This window comes from Manacus vitellinus, unplaced genomic scaffold (assembly GCF_001715985.3).
Source record: "Manacus vitellinus isolate BGI_N305 unplaced genomic scaffold, ASM171598v3 scaffold_24_pilon, whole genome shotgun sequence".
NCBI lineage: Eukaryota > Metazoa > Chordata > Aves > Passeriformes > Pipridae > Manacus > Manacus vitellinus.
In genome coordinates this window covers 12,066,626-12,090,347 of record NW_021939798.1, presented here as the reverse complement: position 1 = coordinate 12,090,347, position 23,722 = coordinate 12,066,626, and the positions used below count along the sequence as shown (strand labels likewise).

The 23,722-nt window shown below is 53.6% G+C and overlaps 1 protein-coding gene across 3 annotated transcripts in view; it reads right to left on the bottom strand.

The window, feature by feature from the left end:
* Positions 1-9,189: 9,189 nt before the first annotated feature.
* TBC1D16 (TBC1 domain family member 16) overlaps positions 9,190-23,722 on the bottom strand; it is a 22,052-nt gene continuing 7,519 nt past the window's right edge. The window contains exons 3-11 of one of the 3 annotated variants that reach the window (XM_018073251.2): positions 16,206-16,403; positions 15,347-15,494; positions 14,140-14,307; positions 13,108-13,256; positions 12,185-12,319; positions 11,432-11,618; positions 10,751-10,930; positions 10,093-10,239; positions 9,190-9,625 (exon numbers count right to left, since the gene is read on the bottom strand). In XM_018073251.2, coding sequence (XP_017928740.1) covers positions 9,380-9,625; positions 10,093-10,239; positions 10,751-10,930; positions 11,432-11,618; positions 12,185-12,319; positions 13,108-13,256; positions 14,140-14,307; positions 15,347-15,494; positions 16,206-16,403 — 1,558 coding nt within the window. In that variant the 3' untranslated portion in view covers positions 9,190-9,379. The remainder of the gene's footprint in view (positions 9,626-10,092; positions 10,240-10,750; positions 10,931-11,431; positions 11,619-12,184; positions 12,320-13,107; positions 13,257-14,139; positions 14,308-15,346; positions 15,495-16,205; positions 16,404-23,722) is intronic. The other 2 variants (XM_018073253.2, XM_018073252.2) reach the window with 2 other exon arrangements.

Genomic DNA, 23,722 nt, shown 5'->3' with positions numbered 1-23,722 from the left:
GCTCCTGGCTGAGCACTGCACTGCTCGTGCTGGGTTTGGGTGACTGGGAACAGCCACACAGGAGCTGAGTGAGCACAACTGGGAGACACAACTGGTTGCTGACAGGCTAGACTGGCTCCTGCAACCTCTGCCCTGCCTTGGACTACCTGGACTTGGTTATACAGAGCCAAGTGGGGACTCAAAGTGGTTCCTGGGATTCTGCACTGCTCCTACCTGGCACAGTGATCCCATCCCACAGTGACATTGTCCTGGGCTCTGTGGGTGTTAGTGCCTGACCCTCAGATGCTTTCTCATGCCAAACGTTCAGGCGAAGGTGTTGCAGCAAAGACTTTGCCATTCACCCATGGGGGGTGGCAAAGTGAGCAGGGCTGGGGTCTGTTCCTTGGAAAGCTGCAGCTCATCTCCCTTTTCACTTCCCCTTCTCTCAGGCGACTGCATGTGCCCTGGGCAGCTATTTTTAGGCTGCTGCTTGCTGTCTGGTTTCCCCCGGGGATGCTGAGCAGGTTCTGGGAACTCCAGCTGTCTCACGGGCAGCACGAGAGATGCTTTGCTTCCTGAGCTCAATTCTTCACTCCCCAGAACACACCCTGGCTCTGCCACTCCCCCACAGCTGCCCTGGCACTGGGCACAGCAGCATCCTGGCACGGGCTGGAGCACGAGGCAGGGATGCCCATCCCAGGAGCACTGGCACTGCTGAGGGATGTGGGGGGTCCCCCGTGGCAATGCTGACACTCTGCCCAGGCAGCCAGGATCACAGGGCAGCGCTGATTCATGGAGCTCTGTCATCACAAACACAACAACTGCTGTCCTGGGCCCCGAGGATTTACTGCCCGCAGCCAGGAAATACAGCACAGGCAGTTTCCTCGTGTTCCTCATGCTGGAGGGGACATCAGGAGTCCTGGTGCAACACGGGGCTCAGTCCTGGACTCCCCCCTGCTGCTGCCTTGCCCATCACCCCCTTCCTGCCCCCGCTCCCTTTCTGCCCCAACACCCAGTTTCCTGGGTCCCTGTCACGGCCAGCACTGACCACGGGGTCTCACCTGTGTCCCAGCCTGTGGTGACCAGCTCGAGCCTGGATGGGGCTGGGATGGAGGTGAGGAGCTACTGGAGCCCCGCAGTGGCAGGAGCTGCCCTTGGGGGTGTCACTGTGGGCTCCATTGAGTCATTTGGTTTCTGACACACCCTGAGCCGCTCGGCAGGCGCATCCTCCCTGCCAGCCCTGCCCGGGCAGGGGGCACAGGAGGGTTGCTGGGGCTGGCAGTGCCCGTTGGCCCCTCTTCTCTCTGCTCAGAGCAGCTCTGGGAGCAAAACCAGGGCTGCGTGTGCCGTGGCTGGGTGCGAGCTGTGCCGTGCTGGTCTGCAGGGACCCTGCGGTTTGGGGTGCAAAGTGACAGGCTGGAGCACAGGGCAGGGCTGTCTGAGGCAGGGGTGGGAGCTGCGAGGGCAGAGGGACGGGGATGAGCTGCAGGGTGCCTGGAGAGCCCCCGGTGAGTGGTGTGCTGGTGACACCGACGCTTTGCTGCTCAGCCCCAGCTCCCCCAGCGTGGCTGCCTGAGCTGGGCTGTCTGGGGCACCTTCAGCGGCCTCAGGGCCAGCCCCAGGGAGGCTCCAGCTCCGCCATCCCGCAGCCATGTTTGGGCAGTGGCTGCAGCAGGGCCATAAAAGGCAGTGTGGGGAGGGCGCTGGCGCTGGGTCTGCGGCATCTCTGTGTGCTGGGGCATCCCAGGGAGCTGCCAGCGGGAATCGGGGCTGGGGGCCGGGCCAACCCCATGGAAAGGGTGCTTTGGGTCTCCCCCAGCCCATTGCTGCCAGCTCTGTGCCTCACTGACCCTGGGGAAGGGCCAGGCATCCCCTGTGGCCGTGGGCAGACCCCCACTAACACATATGGGTGCCCAGGGGATCTGGCTGGTCCTGCATGGGCACGGCCAGAGCTGGAGCCGAGCTCCTGCTGGTCACACAGCCCGGGAAGGGACTTGCTGACTTGGTCCCAGGTGCCCCATCCAGGGCTGAGGAGCCAGAGCTGCTTTTATCCAACGTCACCCTTAGTGGAGTGGCAGTGGCAGCACACAGGGAGTGTGTTCACACTCAGGAGGTGCTCAGGATGCCAGGACATGGGAATCAGTGGGGCCGGGAGGGACTGGCATGAGCTGAGGGCACAAAAATGAAATCCAGGCTGAAGCCACTCTACAAATCTGCCCTGGGGGTTGCCTGGCTTGGAGGTGTCTCAAGGGGTGGGATGGTGGGGCAGGAGCTCAGGCAGAGGGGAGGGAGCAGCAAACACATCAGGCAGGGTGGACTCTGCAGAGAGGGGCAGGGAAGAGCCCCATCACCCAGCTGTGACTAATCCACGAGGAAAGCCCGAACTGCAGGGCCGGGTGGGGTGTGAGCCAGCCCGGAGGAATGCGAGGAAGGCAAACAGTGAGGAGGAAGGGCGATTCCCCAGGTATCAGGGTGGGCACTGCTGAGCTGCAGGGCAAAGTGTGAAGTCTGGAGAGCTGTGCTTCCAGCTGGTGAGGGGGATTGGGTGGGGGGACTGTCCCCAAATGGCATCCCCTGGGGCCTTCCGAGCCAGGTTGTGCACAGGCTGGCAGGCTGTCCTGGGAGGGGGAGCTGGGACAGGAGGGCTGGGGGGCTCCTGGGCTGTGGTTGAGAAGAGTCCTGGCAGCAGCAGTGTCCTTCCTGAGCCCAAGCACCAGCCGTGTCCTGTCCTCTCCAAGCCATGCCCCAGCGCTCAGCTCCCCATCCCAGCTCACCCAGCAGCTTCCTTGGTCCTGCTGCAGCTCCCCAGGGGGTTTTGGCGATGCAGGTGTGTAACACTGAGCCCAGTGCAGCCATTTCAGACCTGGTGTTAGACAAAGCAAAGTAAATCCCCATTAATGACACTTCCCCACACCCTGTGCCCCTGCCACAGGGGTCTGGGGGCTCAGCCCCTGGCCCAGCAGGTGCCTGTGCCCATTCTTGTCCCCTGTGCCACAGAGGACACGGGGCTGATTCATCTCCTGCCTTGGCTCCTGACGTACATCCACGCCGTTCATTCCCTGCCTGAGCAGCTAAATTAAGCTGAGCAACAATGGCCCATCGATTATCCCATTATATTTCCATCGGGCCTGACTTCCTAGCAGCTCCTGGAGGGCAGCACACGTGGCCTTGGCAGGGACTCGGTGCAAACAGTCCTTTACTGGGTTCTGCTCTCGAGCCTGGAGTGCCACACACCGTGGTGACACCAGACCCACGGTGACACCAGACCCACGGTGACACCAGACCCATGGTGACACCAGACCCACGGTGACCCCGGACCCACAGCCCCACCACTGCTGCTGCCCTGGCCTGGCAGGGAGGGCATGGCAGAACCCAGACAGAGCAGTGATGAACCTGCATGGGAAAAGGTCCCTGTTTCAGGGGAATCTCTTCAACCTGAGGGCTCTCAGGGGCCATCCCAGCTCTGGCAAGGTCAGGGCTTGCACAGACCTGAGGGCTGTGTTCTCTCTGGCCCCCACTTCCCGCAGGGCTGTATCCCCTCCCTGGTTCTCCATCTCCCCTCACTGCTTCCCCCTGGCCAGACACAGCAGAAACACTGCCTGGCTCTTCCTCTCATGTATGTGAAGCCCAGGAGAAGCCAAGTGATGGGGTTCTGTGGGCTCCCTATCCCATCCCATCCCATCCCATCCCGTCCCATCCTGTCCCATCCCATCCCACACAGGGGAGCAGCCCAAGGAGCACCAGGTCTCAGTTATCCATTTCTTCCTGTGCCACCTCTTCCAGCCCTGCTTGTTCTGAGTCTTTTTGTGACCCAAACCACTGACAAGTGGTTTTTCAGGAACAGAGAGCTCAGCACATGCAGACCCTCCTCGACTGCCCTGCAGTGCCACCCTCCCGGCAGGGCTCAGCTCTGCCCCACACCTCTGTGATGCCTGGGAGCATCTCAGGGCATTGAGAATCCTTCCAGCTGCCATTTGCTGGACAAGGGCTGGGTCAGGCCATGTTTGTGGCAGCAAGGAGTGGGGTGGGCACCCTGAGATGACCCCAGCAGTGCCATGGGGGGTGGCCCCGGTCTGCTCCCTGTGTGTGGGTGGGTCTGTCACCCACTCCCCCCTTGTGGGGGGCTCCAAAGCAGCTCAGGAGCTGAGGGTGATGCTGCTGTGTCTGCACTGGGATGCTCGTGGCAGATCCTACCTGCGTCAGCAGCTGAATTCCCTGCTCTCATTCCCGCTCTGGCAGCGCCTTAACCCTTTCCTGCCAGCCTGAGCACGGCCTCCGTGGAGCTTGTGTCAGGGCAGCTGTGACCCTCTGGCTGTGGCAGCCAGGCCTGCCCCTGGCCCCACAGACCTGCAGGAGGGTACACGGCGTCTTTCAGCCTGGGGAAGCTGCTCCACACCCGGTTCTCCTGCACCCTTTCCATGGCACCCCTTCCCCTGTCTCTCTGGGCTGCACCTCATCCCGGCCGGGGCTGGGGACTCCCATGGTGTGGGGCTGCTCCAGGGGCTGGGACCCTCTGTCCCACTGTGCCAGCAGCACCTTCCCAGTGCTCCTGCTGCGCTGGGTGCCCTTGCTTCCTGGCACAAGCAGAACCAAAGGGCTCTCTGCCTTCACTCACAGCACAGGCTCTGCCCGGTGCCGAGGGCTCAGGGTCATGCAGGGGGTTGGGATCACTCTACCAAGGTGTTTACCATATCCCAGCCCCCCCCCACACCCTGTGTCTCCTCTGCAGAAAGCCTCTGGAGAGCAGAGAGGACGTTGGCAGATGCCCATCATCCAGCACCTCCCCGGCTGCCTCTGCCACTGCCAAGGTGAGTCGAGCCCCGGCCGCAGACAGAAGCAGCTGAACTTGTTTGTGGTTTCTGAAAGACAAACTCAAGCCAAACAAAATCAAAAATCCCAGGAAGAGTCCATAGGCTGCTCCTTCTCCTGCTGCTTCTTTGCCACACAGAGCAGGACCTTTGGCAGGGCCCGAACTTGCTGAATTTTGAAGGATCTGGTGTATTAGGGCTCTGCCGGGGCTGCCTCAGCCTCTGTTTTCCTTCCAGGTGCTGTGAAACCCCATCACACGTTGTGTTTGTGTTTAAATGAGTGAAATAAAGGGCATGCAGAGCCCAAAGTGCCGTGCTGGGGCAGGGCTGGGCAGCGCCCACGGCGGGATGTGACCGTGAGCTCCGGCTGGCCCGACTAGTCTATTTTTGTGACCCAAGCAGAGCGACCCAGGGATTAATCAGCCAGCCCAGGGGGGACAGGCTACGTGTGGTTTGAAATTCTTTGGTGCTTGTAATAACTCAGGTGAGTCTCTTTGTTCTTGTGAACTGTAATTTTTCATTTGACAGGCAGCGTCACGCGACAGAACAGCCCAACAGCCACATCCAAACACACCCAGCCCGGGGAAGCGGGGCCGAGCCCCCCCACCTGCCCATGCTCTGCTCACAGGTGCTGATTTCCCCAGTGGACCAAACTCCAGGGGTGGCTTGGCTGGACATCACTGCCACCTGCGTGGTCAGTGCTCAATGCCAAGGTCGAAGGAAGCCGACCCATTGATCCCCTCCCGCTCGCCCACATGTGGGATGGCTCCGTGCCCCCTCCCAGCCCCGGGATGGACCGGGGCAGTTCTGCCCTCTCCCCCGTGCCCAGCAGCAGCCCAGGCACCCCGGGACGGGCCATGGCAGCACAGCCCCGTCTCCCTCCGGAGGGGTCGGGCTGTGCAGGGCTCTGCTCCACTCTGGGTTCCCGGTGCAGGGATTGGGTTCCCGCTGGGATTACGGAGCGCAGCGTTACCACGGGAGTGTTACCACAGGAGCCAGGACTCGCTTTTCTTTCCTCCCTGCTCCCCTTCCCCCCGGCCGCGGGAGGCAGGAGGATGTGTCAGCTCAAGGCTGAGGCTAAAGAGGCTTACGCTGACTATTTACCTTCGCAAGGGTCTATTTTTGGCTGCTCAGCTGCCGCTAATGCAACGCTCAGGGCGGTGACCGAGGAGACGCCACGTGAGGGTCACTGTTTCTAGGATCCACTTTCCTCATCTGTAGGGACCAAGCCCAGCTGCTTTTTTGTTCCTTGTTTTTTTTTCAGATGGCAAAGAGTGTGTTACAAGGGAAAATCTTGTAGGGATAGGTCAGAAGGACCTCAGAGACCCACTGTCCTTTCATCGCAGAGGAATCCCACGGTTGCTCCTGACCCTACCCCAGGTGCTGCCAGAGAGTTCCAAGTTGGCTCCACAGACCCCTGTCTCCCAAAACAAGCTCAGAAGGTTGTGAATCTCCAATGAGAGTTAAATGGCATCACAAGCTAATGAACAGGCTGGAACTGGGTCACTGGGATGTGAGCACTGCTGGTCATTGGGAGCAGCTGGGGACCTTTGTTTCCCTGACTGTGGCAAAGTGGGGTCAGTGTGTGCCAGGGGTTCAGGAGGCTTCGATGGGGAGCACAGACACCTGAAGTCTCCTGCTGGCAGCAGGACCCTGAGGGAACAGCAGGCACAGGAGAGCTGGCTCAGGCTGGCACACCAATCCCAGCCATGCACTGCCAGAGCTGAGCCCCACTTCAAACAGAACCCAGCTTATTCCACGTGCTGGAAAACTGCAGTGCAGAGTCTTTAACTAAACGAATCCTGAGTGATTTCCACACTGCTGAATGACATTTTAATAGTGGAAAAATAATGCTCCAAATTATCTACTTCATCTCTTCCTATTGTCTTTTACTGGCTGGGAATGAGTGCTGCAGCAAAACCAGCTCCGGCTCTTCTGGGAGGGGTTTGCTGGTGCCTCCCAGCCCTCTGTGGGCAGGGGGGAGCTCAGGAGGGGGCCGTGTCCCCCCATGCCCAGCACCCCTCGAGCTGAGGAGGGGGCTGTTCTCCCCCTGTGCCCAGCATGCCACGCTTGGCAGAGCTGCCCACGTGCTGCTGCTCCTCACAGCGCTCCCGGTGAGCTCCGGCTGCCCTGGCACTGCGGGTGAGCTGTGACGGCCTCGTGGCCATGCCCGTCCCACACCAGGAGGCAGGTGGCAGCAGGCAGTGCCCGGCCCCTGCTGTCCCCACAGGGAGCTGGCGCCTGTCCCAGTGCCACCAAGCTGCTCTGCAGGAAGGTGCTTCTGGCACTTTCTGCTGTGCAGTTCTTCTGACCCGAATTCAGCCACCACCACATTGAGCTTCCATCTGGATGGATCCATCCAGTGCTGCCACACGTCCCCAGGATGACTTGAGCGGGGCCTGGGGGCAGCAACACAGCCCCAGCACCCACCACGTCCCTGAGGGGCTCCAAAACGAGCAGCTCAAGCTGGGGACGGTGCCTGGCCAAGCACTGTCCCTGCCTGTGAGGTGCAGCTCCCAGCCTGCTCAGCAACAGACACACAGAGGCCTCACACAAACTTTATTATTCACTGAAACATCATAAATCTCGACGAACTCCCTGCCCCAGAGCAAAGCAGCCTCAGCCCTTACAGGAGGTGTCACCTGCCAAAGCCCAGCTCACTTCGGAGCTGTGCCATCCTGCAGTGGGTTTCCCCATTGCTCTCATCCAGGGGAAGGTTTTCATCCTCTGAATTAAAGGCACACAAAGTGAGAGCCAAACTGTCCTGCCACGCAACAGCCAGCCCTCAGTGTGGTGCCTGCAGTGGGGCAAGGCTCCTTCCCCTCAGGAACACAGCGTGCCCTTGGCTTGTGCTGGCTTCACACGGAGCATCCCGGCTCCAGCCTCACTTCCCAGCAGGAACAGGGCATGTGGGTAAGGCCTTGCAGAAGGATTTTGGGAAAAATGTGCTTGTCAGGTGCAGGAACCCCCCCGGCACTGCACGAGGACAAGGGGGTTCCACAAGTGCTACTGAGGGTACAAACGTGCTGAGAGGCAGAGCTGGGAGTGAGCACGGCCTCACCCAGCCTGCCCAGGACAGCTGTGTGGGAAGCAGTGTGGAGGAAGTGAGAGGGAGCAGGACAGCCAGGAAAGGCTGCAGACCCCCAACACTGCTGTCACCTCATCTCCTTTCCCATTCCTACAAGGAAACTGTTCCCCTGGCTCTGTTTGGCACAAACACTGGCTCAGGACACACCTTTGGAGGCCACTGAATTTGGTAAGGACCTTTGGCAACAGGGCTCAAAGCCCCAGCTCCACTTCTGGTTGGCAAATTTTATAGCAGACAAGAGGAGAAACACGCTGTCCTTTCAAAAATACCCCAAGGGAAACCTTCACCAGACAGAGCTCAGCAAAAACGGCTGCAACAAGGCAAGTTTTGTTTTCACTTTGGGATGGGGAACAGGGTGCACCACTGGCACCAACTGAACAGCCTAAAGCCCACAGTGGAGTGGATGTGCCACAGCCTGTGGCAGTGACAGGCAAGGACAGTAACTATTCAGTAATTGAGGAGAGCCAAGGGAAACACAATGGGAAACATACTGGAAACAACAGACTAAAGTGTCTGAAGTCTGTAGTTGTCAGCATAAAGGAACAGCTTTGCTGTAATGTCATAGAATCAGAGAATCACACAATTTTTTGGTTTGGAAGGGACCTTAAAGCTCATCCAGTTCCATCCCCTGCCATGGGCAGGGACACTTCCCAGTAGCCCAGGTTGCTCCAAGCCCCGTCCAACCTGGCCTTGGACACTTCCAGGGATGGGGCAGCCACAGCTTCTCTGGGCAACCTGTGCCAGGGCCTCCCCACCCTCACAGGGGAGAATTTCTACCTTGTGAAGAAGAAACTTTGGATGGTGTCTGTGAAATACCCCAGCTCAGAGAAGCAGTGCTGTGAGAGCCAGGGCTGTACAATTTCTGTACAAATGGAAAAAAAATATCACACCAGCCAGAATATCCTATAGAAAAGGCCAGAGACAAGACCTTGAGCTGACCAGTCCTTCCTTACCGACAAAGCAGACACCTTCCCTGCAATCCCAATGGTCTGCAGATTTATTTCTGGCAGATGATAATTAAAATGGTCTCTATGGCTTTAGAGAGCAGCCCCGTGTTGCACGTGCTGGTTGAAGCGGAGAGTGCACGGTGAGCTCCGGGTGCCTCGCCCAGCTCTGCTCCTGCCCCGGCCCCACCAACACTGCCTGTGCACTTGGCTCTCTGCAGTGCTCTCCTTTCTCATCAGCAAGTAAGAAAGTTCTGGTTGATAACCAGTCCAGTCCCAGAGGCAGAATAAAAAGTCCTTGATAAGACCTAGAAAAGCTTGTTTCTAACAAAACCAAATGCAAACATGTCAACACAGTTCCTGAGCCTTTTGCTCAGGTTCCACCATCCATGCACTGGAACTTGCTTCCCCTGTAGAGCAATTTAATTCCTCTTCCATTCCCCACCTTCCAGTCTTCTCAGGAATCTTGACAAGCTATTCCTCCATTTTCGTCTTCAACATTTTTCCTATGCACATCCTTCCTGCCCGTCCCTTCCGCCGTCACACCCTGTTCCTCTCAGCTATTTTCGGAAGGCAAAGACATCCCGTGTTTTCAGGCCTTTCTTGCCTTCACTTCCTGGTCTAGGAGAAGACACTTCCACCAGCCCTCCGTACGGGCAGCTCTCGGACTCGGGGTGATGGCCGGAGCACTCCACGGCGGGGATGAAGCCACTGTCCCACATCCCTGTCCCACACAGCTTGCAGAGGTCGTGCAGGCTGCAGGGGATGCGGGGGAGCAGGTGGAACTGATAGAGCAGACTCCTGGCCTAGAGGGCAGGGAGAGAGGGAAAACATTCACTCCTCACTGGGGGATGAACACGGAGAGCTGAGGTGGCCCGTGGCTTCCTCTCCCACCCTCCTGTTTGGCTACCTGAGCTTCAGCAAAGGCATGTCCCTCTGAACACAGAGCTCAGGGTTAACTGGGACAGTGGGACGTCGCAGGGGCTGCCACACACCACAGCTCATCCCACAGCTCCATCACTCCAGCTGAGATGGAGTGGGGATAACAGCACCAACTGCTCTGTCTGCCCTTTCCCTGACCATGGGCATGGGTTATCCCAGCCAAGGGTTATCCCAACCATACTGTCACCTCCAGGCAAAGAGCAGCATCCCACCCTCCTGGGCTCCAGCCAGGCACAGGGATCCAGGCAATGAGAAGCTGAAGCATCAGTCCCTGGTTTCCTCAACACCCTGACTCATCCCTGGACCCAAGCCCCAGCCCCTGGGTATTTACCTTCCTGAGTACGAGCTCCCCGTTCATGTGCATGGCCAGGTTGCTGAAATGCAGCAGCATCTGGTCAGTGGCCAGCTGTTGTTCAATGACATCATCCCCGTAAATCACCACGATGGCCACGCAGATAAAGAGGTGGAAATAGTCTGTCTGCAATGAGAACACAGGGGCTGCTGTGCAGCAGGTGGAGGCAGAGCTCTGGCTTCACCTCCCACCCTCCACAAGTGGGTCCTTGGTGAGAATTTTTGCTCTCTCCAGTTCTGCCCAGTGGTGAGAACGTGAGTTCCTGGTGAATTCTGGCCCACAGATGATGAGCCAAAGCCTCTTCTCTTCACAGCATGGCAGCAAAGTTTGCACCACAGTGTTCAGAGCAGACCAGTGATTTTTGGGAAGACATTTCCCAGCTGTGTAAGAGAAGCCTGAACTTCATAAGTGGATGTTCAGTACTTTCTGAAACACCTCCTTTTGAACCCCGGACATCCCCAAGGAGAGGCAGGAGCAGGGCTCCATCCTCCTGCTACACAGATATAGTTCTTCTGTAGTTACAGACCCTCTGTAACACTGATTTATTTTGGCTGCTTTGCTACTAAGAGGCTTTATGGGAACTCTGCAGTGCCTGCTGAGGGGCACGGACCATGCCCTGCCCGTGCCAGCTCCTCACCTGGTAGTGAGCCCAGCAGGCCTCCCACATGCGCAGGGCCTCGGCCTCCGGGAACTCCCGCTTGAAACAGAGCAGGATCCAGCGGTGACAGAAGAGCATCTGCAGGCCGTCCTCTCCCAGGGCACAGAGGTGCTGGTGGAAGCGGGGGTGCATGAGCCGCAGCAGCTCGCGCAGGTACAGCTGCAAAGGACGCTTTGAGCCGAGGCCCTGCCTCGGGCACAGGGACTTGTACCCCCCTCACCACCCCTCGGCACCCCGGGGACCCCCACGCTGCGAGCCAGAGCTGGAGAGTTCTCTTCCCTCCCAAAAAGCTCCAGCCCTGTGGCCTGTTTAGTACAGCACAGCCAGGAGCACGCTTGGGTCTATGACCAAAGGTCACAGCAGCTATTTCACAAGGAAATATGGATATAACTGTGCTGGGAGTGCCCCAGTCACCCAGGAGCAATTCTATGCATCAGTTATTTCCATAGAATCACAGAATCCCAGAATATCGTGTGTTGGAAGTGACCCACAAGGATTATCGAAGTCCAACTCCTGGCCCTGCACGGGACAACCCTGAGGATCAGCCCAAGGATTTTGTGGCTTTGGAGCTTGACTTTGCATACTGGAACCCAGGGAACTGCTTTTTGTGACTGGGGAGAGGAGATTGACAGAGAACAGGATCCCAGCATTCAGCCTCACCAGCTGCTTCTCCATGTCCTCATCCCGGGGGGAGCTGATGAAGATCGTGTTCTGCATCAATCCAACAAAGCACCAGAAAGTATCCGACTCATCCAGGATCTCTGCCAGGAGTGGAGCAACCAGGTCGGACATGCCCTGGGAGTATCCAGTGGCTGGGTTAAATACTGCATAGTTCAGCAGGATCCTCCTGGAGCAGAGACACAAACAGGGAGGTGGGACAGGTGAGGGCAGGTGACAGCTGAGCACAGCCCCATCCCTTCACCCCAACTCTCACCACACAGGCTGAGCCAGGATCAGTGCAGGAGAGTCACAGATCCTCTGACATCTAACACATTAACTTTTGAGCACCTTTTGTTGCATCCCACTTTCCCTAAAAGAACTGTATCTGGAAGCACAACAAAGATACACTAACACTGTACATAACCGTGACTCTCACTTTTTACAAGTCCCACCCCTTGGAGCAGACTCGGGTGTGCTCATCCTCCATCCCATCAGAACCACAGACCCAGGCACCTGCACACAGCCCTGCACAGCACCCCTGTGTGTGCAGGGAAGGTTGGGGATGGGAGCAGGGTTATTAGAGAAGGAAATGGCTACAGAAGCACTGGAAAGGCTTTATTGTTGCATCCCTTGATTCCAGTCAGCAGATGCACAGTGGGTGCTGTTCAGCATTCCCAGGCAGCCCAGGACTGGCTGACCGAGTTGTCCATACGCTCGGCAGGACATGTTTGGGTTTGGCACCAGACACTTCACCTCATGGTTTCCACGTTGGGGTTGTCCTCCCCTCGGAAGAACTGGTTGCTGCGGTCAGTCCTCACAACGTCCTTGTCCACCGTGAACTGCACCTGACGCCAGAAATCCTTCTGTTCATCCGGAGTCATGGACAGCCTGCAAGGTGAGCAGCAACAGGAGACCATTGCCAAGAGAGGAATATGGTTGCCACAATGAACAAAAAGCCTCAGTTCAGTCATTTCAGTCTTAGTTTGCAGAGGAAAACTATTCCTGTACAGCGTTTTCTCAGCACCTGAAGAACAGACAAGCAGGTCTGTCCAGAACAGCGGATTGTCTGTCCCAAGGGATTACTAGAGGGAGCCTCCTGGGTTATAAACGGGATGACATGATGTGTTTGCTGTGATACACACCTCAGAAGCATCAGACTCTGCTCTCCACTGCTTCTTGGGGGTGGCACACTTGAACTCACTCTGGTTTGATTGTTTCCTAATTAATACCACCACTGTCCCTCTCCAGCTTAAATGTACCCACAGCTATTTAACAACACACAGTTCTTGCAGTAACAACCTCCTTAAATTAGATATCCCTTCTCCTTCCTTATTTTTATGTACAGTTTTATTTATAAAGAAATATAAGATCCCAATTTCACCTTCAGTGTTCTAACTCAAGCCTTGCCTGTGAGACGTTTCCCTGTGTGATACTGACGAGCCTGTTTCAAAAACCCAAGTGAGCTCTATGGTTCAAATTATTATTATCAAATTATTATTAGTTCCAGAGCCTCAGGAGGTCAGCAGTGCCCGATACACCTCCTTCACTGTCCCTCTCACTTCTTTACTCCAGCTTCTCCTGATGCAAAGGAGGCAGAGACTGCACATCACCAGCAGTGTCACTGCGATGTCCAGCCTGGGGAAGATGAGCAGGGGAGGGTGATGATGGTCTGTTACCTTTTCTCCTGGATCTCAAAGTATTCTTTCCTCTTCTGCAGCCTCAGTGCCTCCCTCTCTTCAGAAGTGGACTCGTAGCTGTAGTAGTGCAGCAGAAAGGGCCACACCTCCCCACGGATGGAAATATCAATCCCACCAAAGAAAATGGCCTGGAACAAGGAGCAAAAGTTATGGCTGGTACAGTTTTAACATTCCCAAATACAGCAACAAGGAACTGCCCGCTGCTGTGCTTTGGTGCCTCTGCAGTTCTTTCCTGACAAGTGACGCCTTGATTCAAGCTCCTGCAATTTGCACATGTTTAGAGGGAAAGTGCTGGCCCTCTATTCCCAGACCAGACACAAATCGGGCTCATTTCAATGTCAATAACCACCCCCGGAGAGGCTCTACGATTAACGTGTCGTTCTCATGTCACGGCTTAATCCCCAGTCCCGGAGACACCGCACTGCACTGCAAACTTCTCTCTCAGAGCCCGGGCCCAGCGCTCCCCCTGCGTTATTTCATACAGCAGTGGCAGTTCCTGCAGCAATCCCAGTTCACACAGCAAGCCCAGTTCATACATCAGTCTCAGTCCATACATCAAGCCCAGTTCATACATCAATCTCAGCTCACACAGCAGTCTCCAGTTCTCTCTGTGATTTGGTCACACATTCTGCAAACACCGTGGGCATTGGGCACTTTGGTTTATTGATTCCAAACGGCAGCAGAAGTGGGACTGCTTGTCCTTGGTCATGGATGGGAGATGCTCCACCATCACAGAATCACAGAACAATTGGGGTTGGAAAGGACCTCTGGAGACCACCCAGTCCAACCCTCCTGCCGAGGCAGGGGCACCTGGAGCAGGTGACACAGGAACACCTCCAGGTGGGAGTCTGCAGGAATCTGCTCCAATCCCACAGCAAGATCTCCAGCCAAGGCTTCCTACACCAGTCTCCACACTCCCAGTTCTTGCCCCCGGCAGGAAAGCAAACTCCTGCAGCTTCCCCCTGGGGACTTGCACTCTGCAGCAGGAGAGAACAGATGGAAACCTCTCACCTTCTGCAGCTTGTACTCCTCTTCCACCTGCCCGGATTCGTTCAGGTGATGGAGCCAGGCAGACACGTCGAGGCGCCTGTACGTGTTCTCCTCGGGGTGGGTCTCCGAGGAGGGCAGCTTGGGACGGCGGATGGAGAACTGCATGCAGGTTTTCTCATCAGCGAGCTGCTGAACGGGGGAAAACAAACCAAAACTGGAGGCAGGAGCCAGAGAGAGCAGCAGAGTGTGAAACCCAGAGCAGGGAAACCTCTCTGTGTGGTTCATGTAGGATTAAACACTGAGGAGCTGCACTTGGGGAGGTTTTGGCTTTTTTTTTTTTTTTTAAATTCCAACCATTACAATAACAAGAGTGATTAGAATAATTAAAAATCTGAGCACCACAGAACAGCTTCATCTTAAAAAAAAAAATAGTTTCCATTCCTCCTCCAATCTTATCCCTGACCTGAAACTGAATTAATGCTGCTTACAGCAAAACTTCCCCCTGCCAGGAATGCTTGCAATAAATTACATATGATTGGCCATATACAAAGGGATTGCTGTTAGGCAAGCGGGGAACGGCGCTGCCAGGCTCTCTGAGGGCACTCATGATCCCAGTGCAAGACTGCAGCTGACATTTAATTTAAAAATCAAAGGTTGCTCAATGCAAAAAGTGAGCCCATGCGACCATAATAAGAAAAGCAGCGGGGGGCTCTGTGGGAAGGATGGAAATTTAAAAATCACTGTTTCTAATAAGCACATACAATATCTTAAACAGATAATTAAAGAGCTCTTATCACATTTGTATGTAGATTGAACAAAATATGGCAAGATGCGTTGTCAAAACATTCTCCAAAGCCGTGAGCTGTGTGCCATAAGATGGATGAAAGGCTCTGACTGAATTTCTGACCTACCACTGCAGATTTCCAGCCACCTTCCACGCTTAAAGGGCAGTGCTGACCTGTCAGCTCTAGCAAAATCACTACCTAAGCAAGTCTTCTGGATGATCTTCCCCCACATTCCACAGGTGGAACAGGAATGGATGGGGACAAGCAAGTCCAAGAGAGACCTCACGTCCGGCTCAGAGTTCCATCCTAAACATCCAACACATTGCAGCTTTCTGCACGACTTGGTGACGTGAACTCAAAGCTTCATTTCTCCAAAACACAAACCCAAGTGGGAAACATCTGCTGGAAAACCCCTCTTTGCCCCAAGAACCTCACTCAGGTACCTGGTCCTTGAGATGGGTCTCTGTGCAGTACTTCCACTGCTGAAACACCTCGGAGAGTTTATCCAGGCCACCGTGGTGAAAATGGAAGATCTTGTACTGGCTCTCCCTGCTTGCAACCACCAGCTGCCCACAGGTGCAGGCCTCGTCACTGCAGGGAACAACAGGAGAACAACCTGCATGGGCTGCCCAGGGCAACGAGGGGCCAGCAGGAACGGGGACACTCTGGTGAGAGAGGGTGCAAAGCAAATCCCAGTGGGCAGCACCAGTCTGCCCCTTCCAACAGGGCACAGAGGCAGTTTTACAGCCCTAGGACTCGGTGATCCTTATGAGTCCCTTCCAACTGAGATATTCTGTGATTGTTTGACATGGCCATAGTGACCATTTTCCCCAAGAAGCTCCACTAGTACCTGGTAACGGCACTATTTTTACCCTTCCTTCACGTGAAGGAATTAAAATTTGTCTTGCCTGGAGACAAGTACACAAGAAGTCTGCTCCAGAAACATTAAGGCAGTACACAAAGTCAGCTCCTGACTGTACACAAAGTCAGCTCCAGAGGAGCCTGGTGAGAGGCAGGCAAAGGAAAAGGTACCACAGGTAAAGATTTTTTTCCACACCTGCAGGTTATTTGGAGCATTTTTGGTAAGACAGTTAAGAGCACCCTTTACCTTATTAGGAAAAAAATCCTTTTGGTCCCAAAACAGTAATTCAGAGTCTCTCCCTGGGAAGGCTGACACTTGCTTTCCTGGAGACAACCACTCTGGAAAGGCTTCCAAGGAGGACTGCAGAAGCCATCTGCCCCCAGCATCCCCAGAGCCCCGAGCCAGAGCACACACAACTCTCACACACAACGACCCAGTACCTGAAGAAGAGACGAAGGGATCTCATTTGTCCCAGGTCCACTCTGAAGACACCACAGACCTGCTCGAGGGCAAATACCTTCTGCTGTTCATCCCATCTGGCGCTCTGTGTTTGCCCATTGTTCTCCTGGAACTGGGCACTGGTGTCGAGGCTGGAGGCAGAGCTGGTGGAGCAGGTCATGCGATTGTCACACGTGTCCCTGCGGACAGAGCGCGGGGCGAACACCCCGCAACACATCAGCCCTGGGAGGCTGCAGGTACATGCAGCAACCACGTCCAAAACCTTTAGTCAGAGCTCTGAGATGGGGATTCAGGGCAGGCCCGAGGAGCCAATAACTGACAGCCCCTGTAAGAGGTTAAGTTATTTTTATTTAAATTGATTCCCTATCATCACAAAAAACATCCTGGTTTTGGTCTGTTCCAAACTGCACACAGAACTTCGGCAGAGCCAAACCCATTCCTCAAAACACTTTTGAGAAGGCAAAATTAAGAATCTCAAGTAATGCCCTCAGCTCAGCTGCTCCTCACTGGGATGGGGACAGGAGGTGTGAGTACATTCCGACGGCAGCACGGACCTGGGATCTCATCTGGGAAATTCCCTCCATGACCGGTAAGATCCAAAGATGTTTCACCCGAACTCCAGTTTCTCATTAGGTCTTTGCAAGTGGACCTGCCAAGCCTGGATTTGTGTCTATAAACCCAAAATGGTTTCCACTTGCAATCTTGAAACTTCGGGGAGTTATCGATGGGAAGTCACACCTGAGCTCTTCGACGCACCACAGGTACAGTAAATGAACCCAACCCTTTCCCAACCCAGCCCAGATCTCCAGCTTTAAATGCAAACTGAGCTCAGACTCAAAAAGCCCACATGCCCCCACCAGCCCCGATCCCAAAAGAAAAATACCACTGCTTTGGGAATGAAGTGAATGTGAAACTGTGACCCCTGGGTTGGTGAAAAGGCCAATGCACGTGAACAATCCCCGCGCGGGGCTGAATGGGCTGCGCTGTGAAATCAGGGCTTGCCAGACAAGGCCAGGAGCAGGTACAAAGCAGCCCCCTGCAAGGCCACTTTATGCCATGTTTTCTAATCCGCTTATCCAACAATGTGGGCACTGAAGGCTGGGAATCACACACTCAGCATGCACTCCACACCAGCCTGCCTTCCCAGCCCGGCTCCAGGGCCTCTTCCGCAGGGACCAGCCCTGTGTGCCACATCTCCCCACGGGCCAGGTCGTTGCATTCCAAGGGACAGGGCTCTGCACAACCCAGTTAGTCGTGGGTTAAATTTTTAACCAAGGCCCTTTGAGCCACCCCATTCTAATGTGTAACTCAAACTCCGGAGCCTGCACTGGGAGCAAATCCCCGAGCCCCTTCCTGGTCCTGCAGCACCATCTGGATGAAACCAAGGCTGGTTGACTTCAGCTAAAGGAGTGACTTCGCTGCTCTGGGCACGAAGTTCTGCTGCTCCAGTTTTTGGAGAGAAAGCAGCAAAGCAGAACTTACATTCAGGCCATTTGGAGGATGAGGATTTAGAAGTGATGTGGCAACAGGGATTGCACTACACACCCAAACTCTCTCAGAGAGCATACACAGCAGGTTTTCCAGGTTAGACACCAGGATACCTCCAGTGTCAGGCACATCTATACACCTGTCTTGGGAATTTTTCCATGAAGATTGTACTGTTCTTTGTGAAAAATCAAGCATTACTTTTGGATAAAGTGTCAAAATGTAACACTTTTTAAAACATTCAGCATCTCATGTTAATGCAAATGTAACAGGAGTCCTGGTACAAGACACTTGGGCTGGACTGCCTGCTAGGAGCAGCTGGTATTTATGGAGCAACACTTCATAACAGCCACAGCTGGTTACACAGGATTTTCCTGGAAGAGATGACTCAAACTAACTCAAAGACTAAGCAAAGGCAACCCATTTTCTAAAACTCTTGCAAAGACGAGCTGGTCAGCATAGCAAAGGGCTGGAGGGTGGGTTGGTGGGAGGATCCTTGCCCTGTGAGTCCTTGCCATGGAGACCAAGGCGCTCATTCTTCACGAGCATCACCTCAAACCAACAGCAGCAGAGAACTGCCAAGAAATGAGTTACCAGTAGAGCTGGGCAGGCTTGCTTTGATCCCAGGAATTCTGTAGCTCCTCAGTGCAGAACACCATTGCCCACTGCAATTCCTTCTGCTACGTAACCCAGCTCTCAGACACAGCAGCAGTAACCTGAGAGCCGAGGGGCTGCAGAGCCCGGGCACAGCGCTGCTGGCACCGCTGTGTTTGCAGGAAATGCTTCTAAAGACAAATGTTTACAGTTCACATTCACTGGTGACAAGCTCGCACACGCATCCCACAGACACGGAACCAACTCGGGCAAGCGGATTTACCCCTTCCAGCCAGAAAAAGGCACCGAGGGGGAGCAGGGTGGCTCAGCGTGTGCAGCCCGGGGAAATTCCGATGTTCTCGGTGATGTAGAGGGTGAAATCTGAAAGAGACACCTGTGCCCCCCTGCCCTTCACAGGGGCTGATGAACACGAGCATTCACACACAGGACAGATGCAGAGATAGAACCACCTTGTTCACTGGTGCTTACTGAGTCAACGGGGAAATTCGGAAAAAACCCTCACTGTGTTTAAAATTACTTTTTTTCCTATATATATTGATTGAAAAAAATTGAAAATACTCTAACCCACTGGACTACTACTTTCAAAAATAATTTTAATATCGAGATCATTCTGGATGTCAGTAACAACAAGCATTATGATGTCTGCTAATTTTGTGGATTTTGGGGAGTCCTCTACCCAGGCACTCAAGATATACAGATGCAAGGGTAGAGTTTATTATCTGTCAGTCTATTCTATCTGCTGGATGAGGAATTTATCCCAGAGCACCATGCAAAAGCAGGGAGCTGAAGCATTGCAAGGCAAATAGCCGGAGGAACATTCCAGAGAGACTTTAGGTTGAGGGATCCAGGAAAAACAGAGTGCCAGCTAATATACAGCACTGCTCAGCAAAACAACAAGTGCACTGGGCCACAGGAATAAAAGGGACAGGGAGAAAAACCAAGGAGGATTAGCAAAACCTGAGGCAGGAAACCAATAGACATATTCTTGTGTTCATTTTGGGCCCTCATGACAAGAAGGACATTAAAGCACTGGAGCATGTCCAGGGAAGGGAACAGAGCTGGGAAGGGTCTGGAGCAGCAGGAGCAGCTGAAGGAGCTGGAGAGGCTCAGCCTGGAGAAAAGGAGGCTCAGAAGGGACCTTCTCACTCTCTGCAACTTCCTGACAGGAGGTTGGAGCTGGGGGGGTTCAGACTCTGCTCCCAGGGGAAAAGTGACAGGATGAGAGGAAATGGCCTCAGGTTGCACCAGTGGAGATTCGGGTTGGATACTGGGGAGAATTTCTACATCAGAAAGGCTGTCCAGCCCTGGCACAGCTGCCCAGGGCAGTGTTGGAGTCCCCATCCCTGGAGGGACTTAAAAGCTATGTGGATCTTGCACCTGGGGACGTGGGTTAGTGGTGGCCTTGGCACTGCTGGGGAAGGGTTGGACTCAGTGATCTTAGAGGGCTTTTCCAACATAAATGATTATGGGATTCCACTTCAGTCTTTTCCCCTCACCAAACTCCCATTACTCTTGTCTCAAAACACGTCCCATTCTTGCTGGGGAGCAAGACCAGATGTTGATGTATTTTCTCCACTCAACAGTCAACTACAGCAGCCAAGCACATCTGCACTCCTCGAGCTGTTGTAGCCCCTAAGGAGCCACTGTCCCCCTCCCACCACGTGGGACCTCCTGCACGCCCGACAGAGGAGCTCAGACCCTGCAAGGGAGACTTCTGATGTGCAGCAATGGGACCCAACTTGCTGTTGGGTTAATGCCTTGGAACACACCTACAGCACAAAGAGAGCTAAACCCAATTATTATTTCTGTTCCAGAGCGGGGGCAGAGACCTGCCCTGATTACCTGGGAAGCCGATTTCAGCAACCAAGATCTAATAACTCATTTTATGACGCGATGTGACAAATGTAATTATAAGAGAGAAAGGGGCTGAAGGTTACAGCCATGATGTGGCAGTCACCCAAGCTGTCAGCGTGCACCACCTGATTCCCAGAGAGCCTCCTGCAAGAGCCAAACCCTCCTCATGGAGCTGGCTCTCCATCACCATTGTGCTAACCTATGCCGTCGCTAATAACAGCTCTCCCACAGCCCCAGCATTCCTGGCTTGGGAAGCATCATTTACAGACAATGAGTATCATCATAATGTATGAGCATCCATGTAATGGGAATTACATGCCCCTTTTCCTCCCCAGGGGTTAGCATTTCTCCATTTCTCTGCTATTCCCCACAGGCACTGACCTTCTGGGCTCCTCTTCTTCCCAGCAAGGTGAAACAGCTCCTGACAGCATCAGCTGCTAAGACAGACAGCTTCAAACAAATAATCCGTCAATAAAAGTTCAAAGCTATCCTGAAATGCCTAAAAATTTAGTGCAGTGGCTGTATAGAGCGAGGTAATATCGGGCAGCTGGAACCTAAATCCATTGTTCTGATACAAAAATTGCCCTTGACGATATACATATATTATGAACTGTGAAACCTGCTGACTTCAGTGACACAAAAGGCATACAGAGGAAACCAGATTGGTAACTCAGTATTAAAAAAAAGGTGTCAAAATGTTTCTGCTCGCTCTGTGTAACCTTGCAGAGCAGGGCTGGAAGGACACTTGTGGGACAGCACCAGCTTCCCACGGAGTGTGGCCACACAGAGCCAGCCACGGACACTCACCTTAATCAGCACAGACAAGTAACTAGGTTGAGGACTGTGTTAAATTCAGCCTTTGGCAGAAAATATTTGGAACTTGAAGTTTCTGTGCCTCAGAGAGCCCAAACAGAATCAATTTCCACTGATCGCAGTGACCAGGGAACAAGGTGTTGGATAGTCTGGATGAAAGCCTATCCAGGATTTCTGAAATTAGATGTCCAAACATTCACATGCGGAAGCATTTCTATTCGTCCACAAACACAGGGGTAACAAATCTAACAACTCTTCCTATTTGTTGGGGAAACCTGGGAAAACTACTCAGGCCGTTATGGTACAAAGTACACGGATGTCAGCATGGACTTTCCAAAAGCTTGTTCCACAGGCTTTCCATTGATCTGTTTGCTTTCAAAACATAAATTTCCTCACGTTGAACTGCACTAAATGCTATTTAGTAGCTAATTAACTTTCTGTGCTGAAAACCTCCTGTAATTGCACTTCTTTCACCTTTTTGAGCCTGTCCCCCCTGGGGAACCCAAGCTGTCCTACGGCATTTGTTCTGCTCATTTCTATCTCACAGGCACAAGTTCCTTCCTGACACCCGGCTGCCAATCACGGCTGCAGAGGTCACTGGAGACCAAATTAGGAGCACTCTGCCTCTGACAAACTTGCTTTGCTTAGCTTGTCGTAAAGGGAAAATAAACGGTTACGAACAATAATTGTCTCCTTTCATGCAGGGCACCAGCAGATCCAAGCGCTTCCCCAAGTCAGCACATTGTTGTTAGTCACTCTTTGGGTTCGTGTTATTAACAACATCCCAAGAACAAGCTGTTTACATCTGAAAAGTGTTGGAGTCCCTCCCTCCCCTCGCACGTGGACGCAGCAGAGGGGTCTGTGCTCACCAGCCCTGAACACTCGGCCACGGCCGGCACGGGGAGCGCAGGGACCTCCACAGGCACCCTCTGACCTTGGGCTGTAACAGCAAGTTCACGATCAGGGACGGGGCTGGGAATTAACATCAGCTCTGCCAACACCAGCCTGACAAATAAACCACTGTAACACGACGAGGGACTCGTGGAAACCCGATTATGCAGCTTTGCCTTCTGACGGGCGTAATTGGTTTGTCCTTGAGAAATAAAGATCAAACCGATTTGTTCTGCTTTACGGGGCTACTGCAATCCGTGTTTACAGCACCCTGCCTGCTTTCCCAGAGCTTCACAACTACCTGGCAGAGGTAGAACGTGGTTCACCATCCCAAACGTTGATGACAGCAGACACCACGTGTGCCGGAGCGACCGGGGGGACCCTGGTGGTGCTGCCGTCCTGCCCCACGCCAGGAGGAGGGTGAAAGCCTCACCACACTGGGGGCTTTGTTGCTCCTAATTCATCCCTCCAAGCCCTCAAGCCTGAGGGGAAGCCGAGCGATTCCAGCCAGCAAGAGGGACATTAGAAAAACAGCCCCACAACCTCCGAAGGGTCCCCCCAGTGCTGTGAGTTGAAGCAAAAGGAAAACAAAATAAACCCAGAATTCTCGAGTTAATTATTTAGATTGTAAATGGGAAAGGGAAAAAAAATAATCAGAAGTTTGTAGGGAATTAATGGGTGTTTTAATCTCTTTTCTCCAAAGTCTGGAATGTGACACACATCTACCTCCAGCTAGCAGACAAACAATCTGCTTCCACAGCTGACACCTCCACACAGGTGTAGCTGCTCAGGTAAACCCAAACGAGGCTTTTCAGTTTTTCTCTGTGACTTCTTGTTGCAGGGAAGGAGTGGGGGCAGAATGAGCAGTTTGATGCTGATGAATAAGATACACAGAGCTCCGAGCAGCCAAACACAACAAATCACTTAGAGCCAAGCAGACGCTGCTCAAGGATGCAAATGTTACCTTCGATTTAAGGGAGGAGAATATTCCAGAAGCTGAATGGTGGATTTTTACAATCCATACGGAGAAGGGGCACCTCATGCCTGGGTTTCTGCTCATTAATAAATCAATCGAAATGCAACACTTTAAAAAAAAATTCCTTAGATGGAAAAAGTGATTTCTCAGCAAAGCCTGAAAAAGAATGTTTGCTTTTCAGCCCATTCCAGTCTGGAGAAGGGGACCTTTCTTCCTAGTGTTTATTTAATTTTTTAAATCAATGGATTATTTTGCTTCTTTTGCTTTCAGTTCTATCCATGCAAAAATAAAATTCACCCCTAATTATGCTAATTACAATCAAGCCTTCAAACCCCTGCTCCCTTGAAAGCCCTGCAGATTACCTTTGTTCTTGTATTCCTGGCTCTAAGCAGTGAACTGGGAATTTCGGGGGGACGTTTTAGTGGCAAAGTTAACCAACTCCCCGGACTCTGCTGCTGCCCCAGCGTGAGCTGAGCCAGCACCACCCAGGGAGGATTTCACTGTTTCCACAAGACAATGCGGATTTCCCAGGGGAAGAGCTTGCTTCAAGTAGCAGAAAAGGGAGAGGAAAGAGGAGCGCTGCCTAAAAGCATGTTCCAGAGTTATTGTAAATGCCTAATGCTGGGATAATTGCGAGGCCCGAGCCAAGGAGACAGAGGCCGTGCAGATTTATTTGCATATACTGTGGTGCTTTGGAGGGGACATGCTCTTTATTTTGATCCAGTTAACACAATTCTTCCCTCACAAAGCTGTGGATACCTGCCAGCGCCATTTATCTCCACTCTCCATTCAGATTTCTGGGCGCTGTGATCGTATAAATAAGTAACAGAAGAAATGTAAGAATATCCAGGGAAAAGGAGAGAG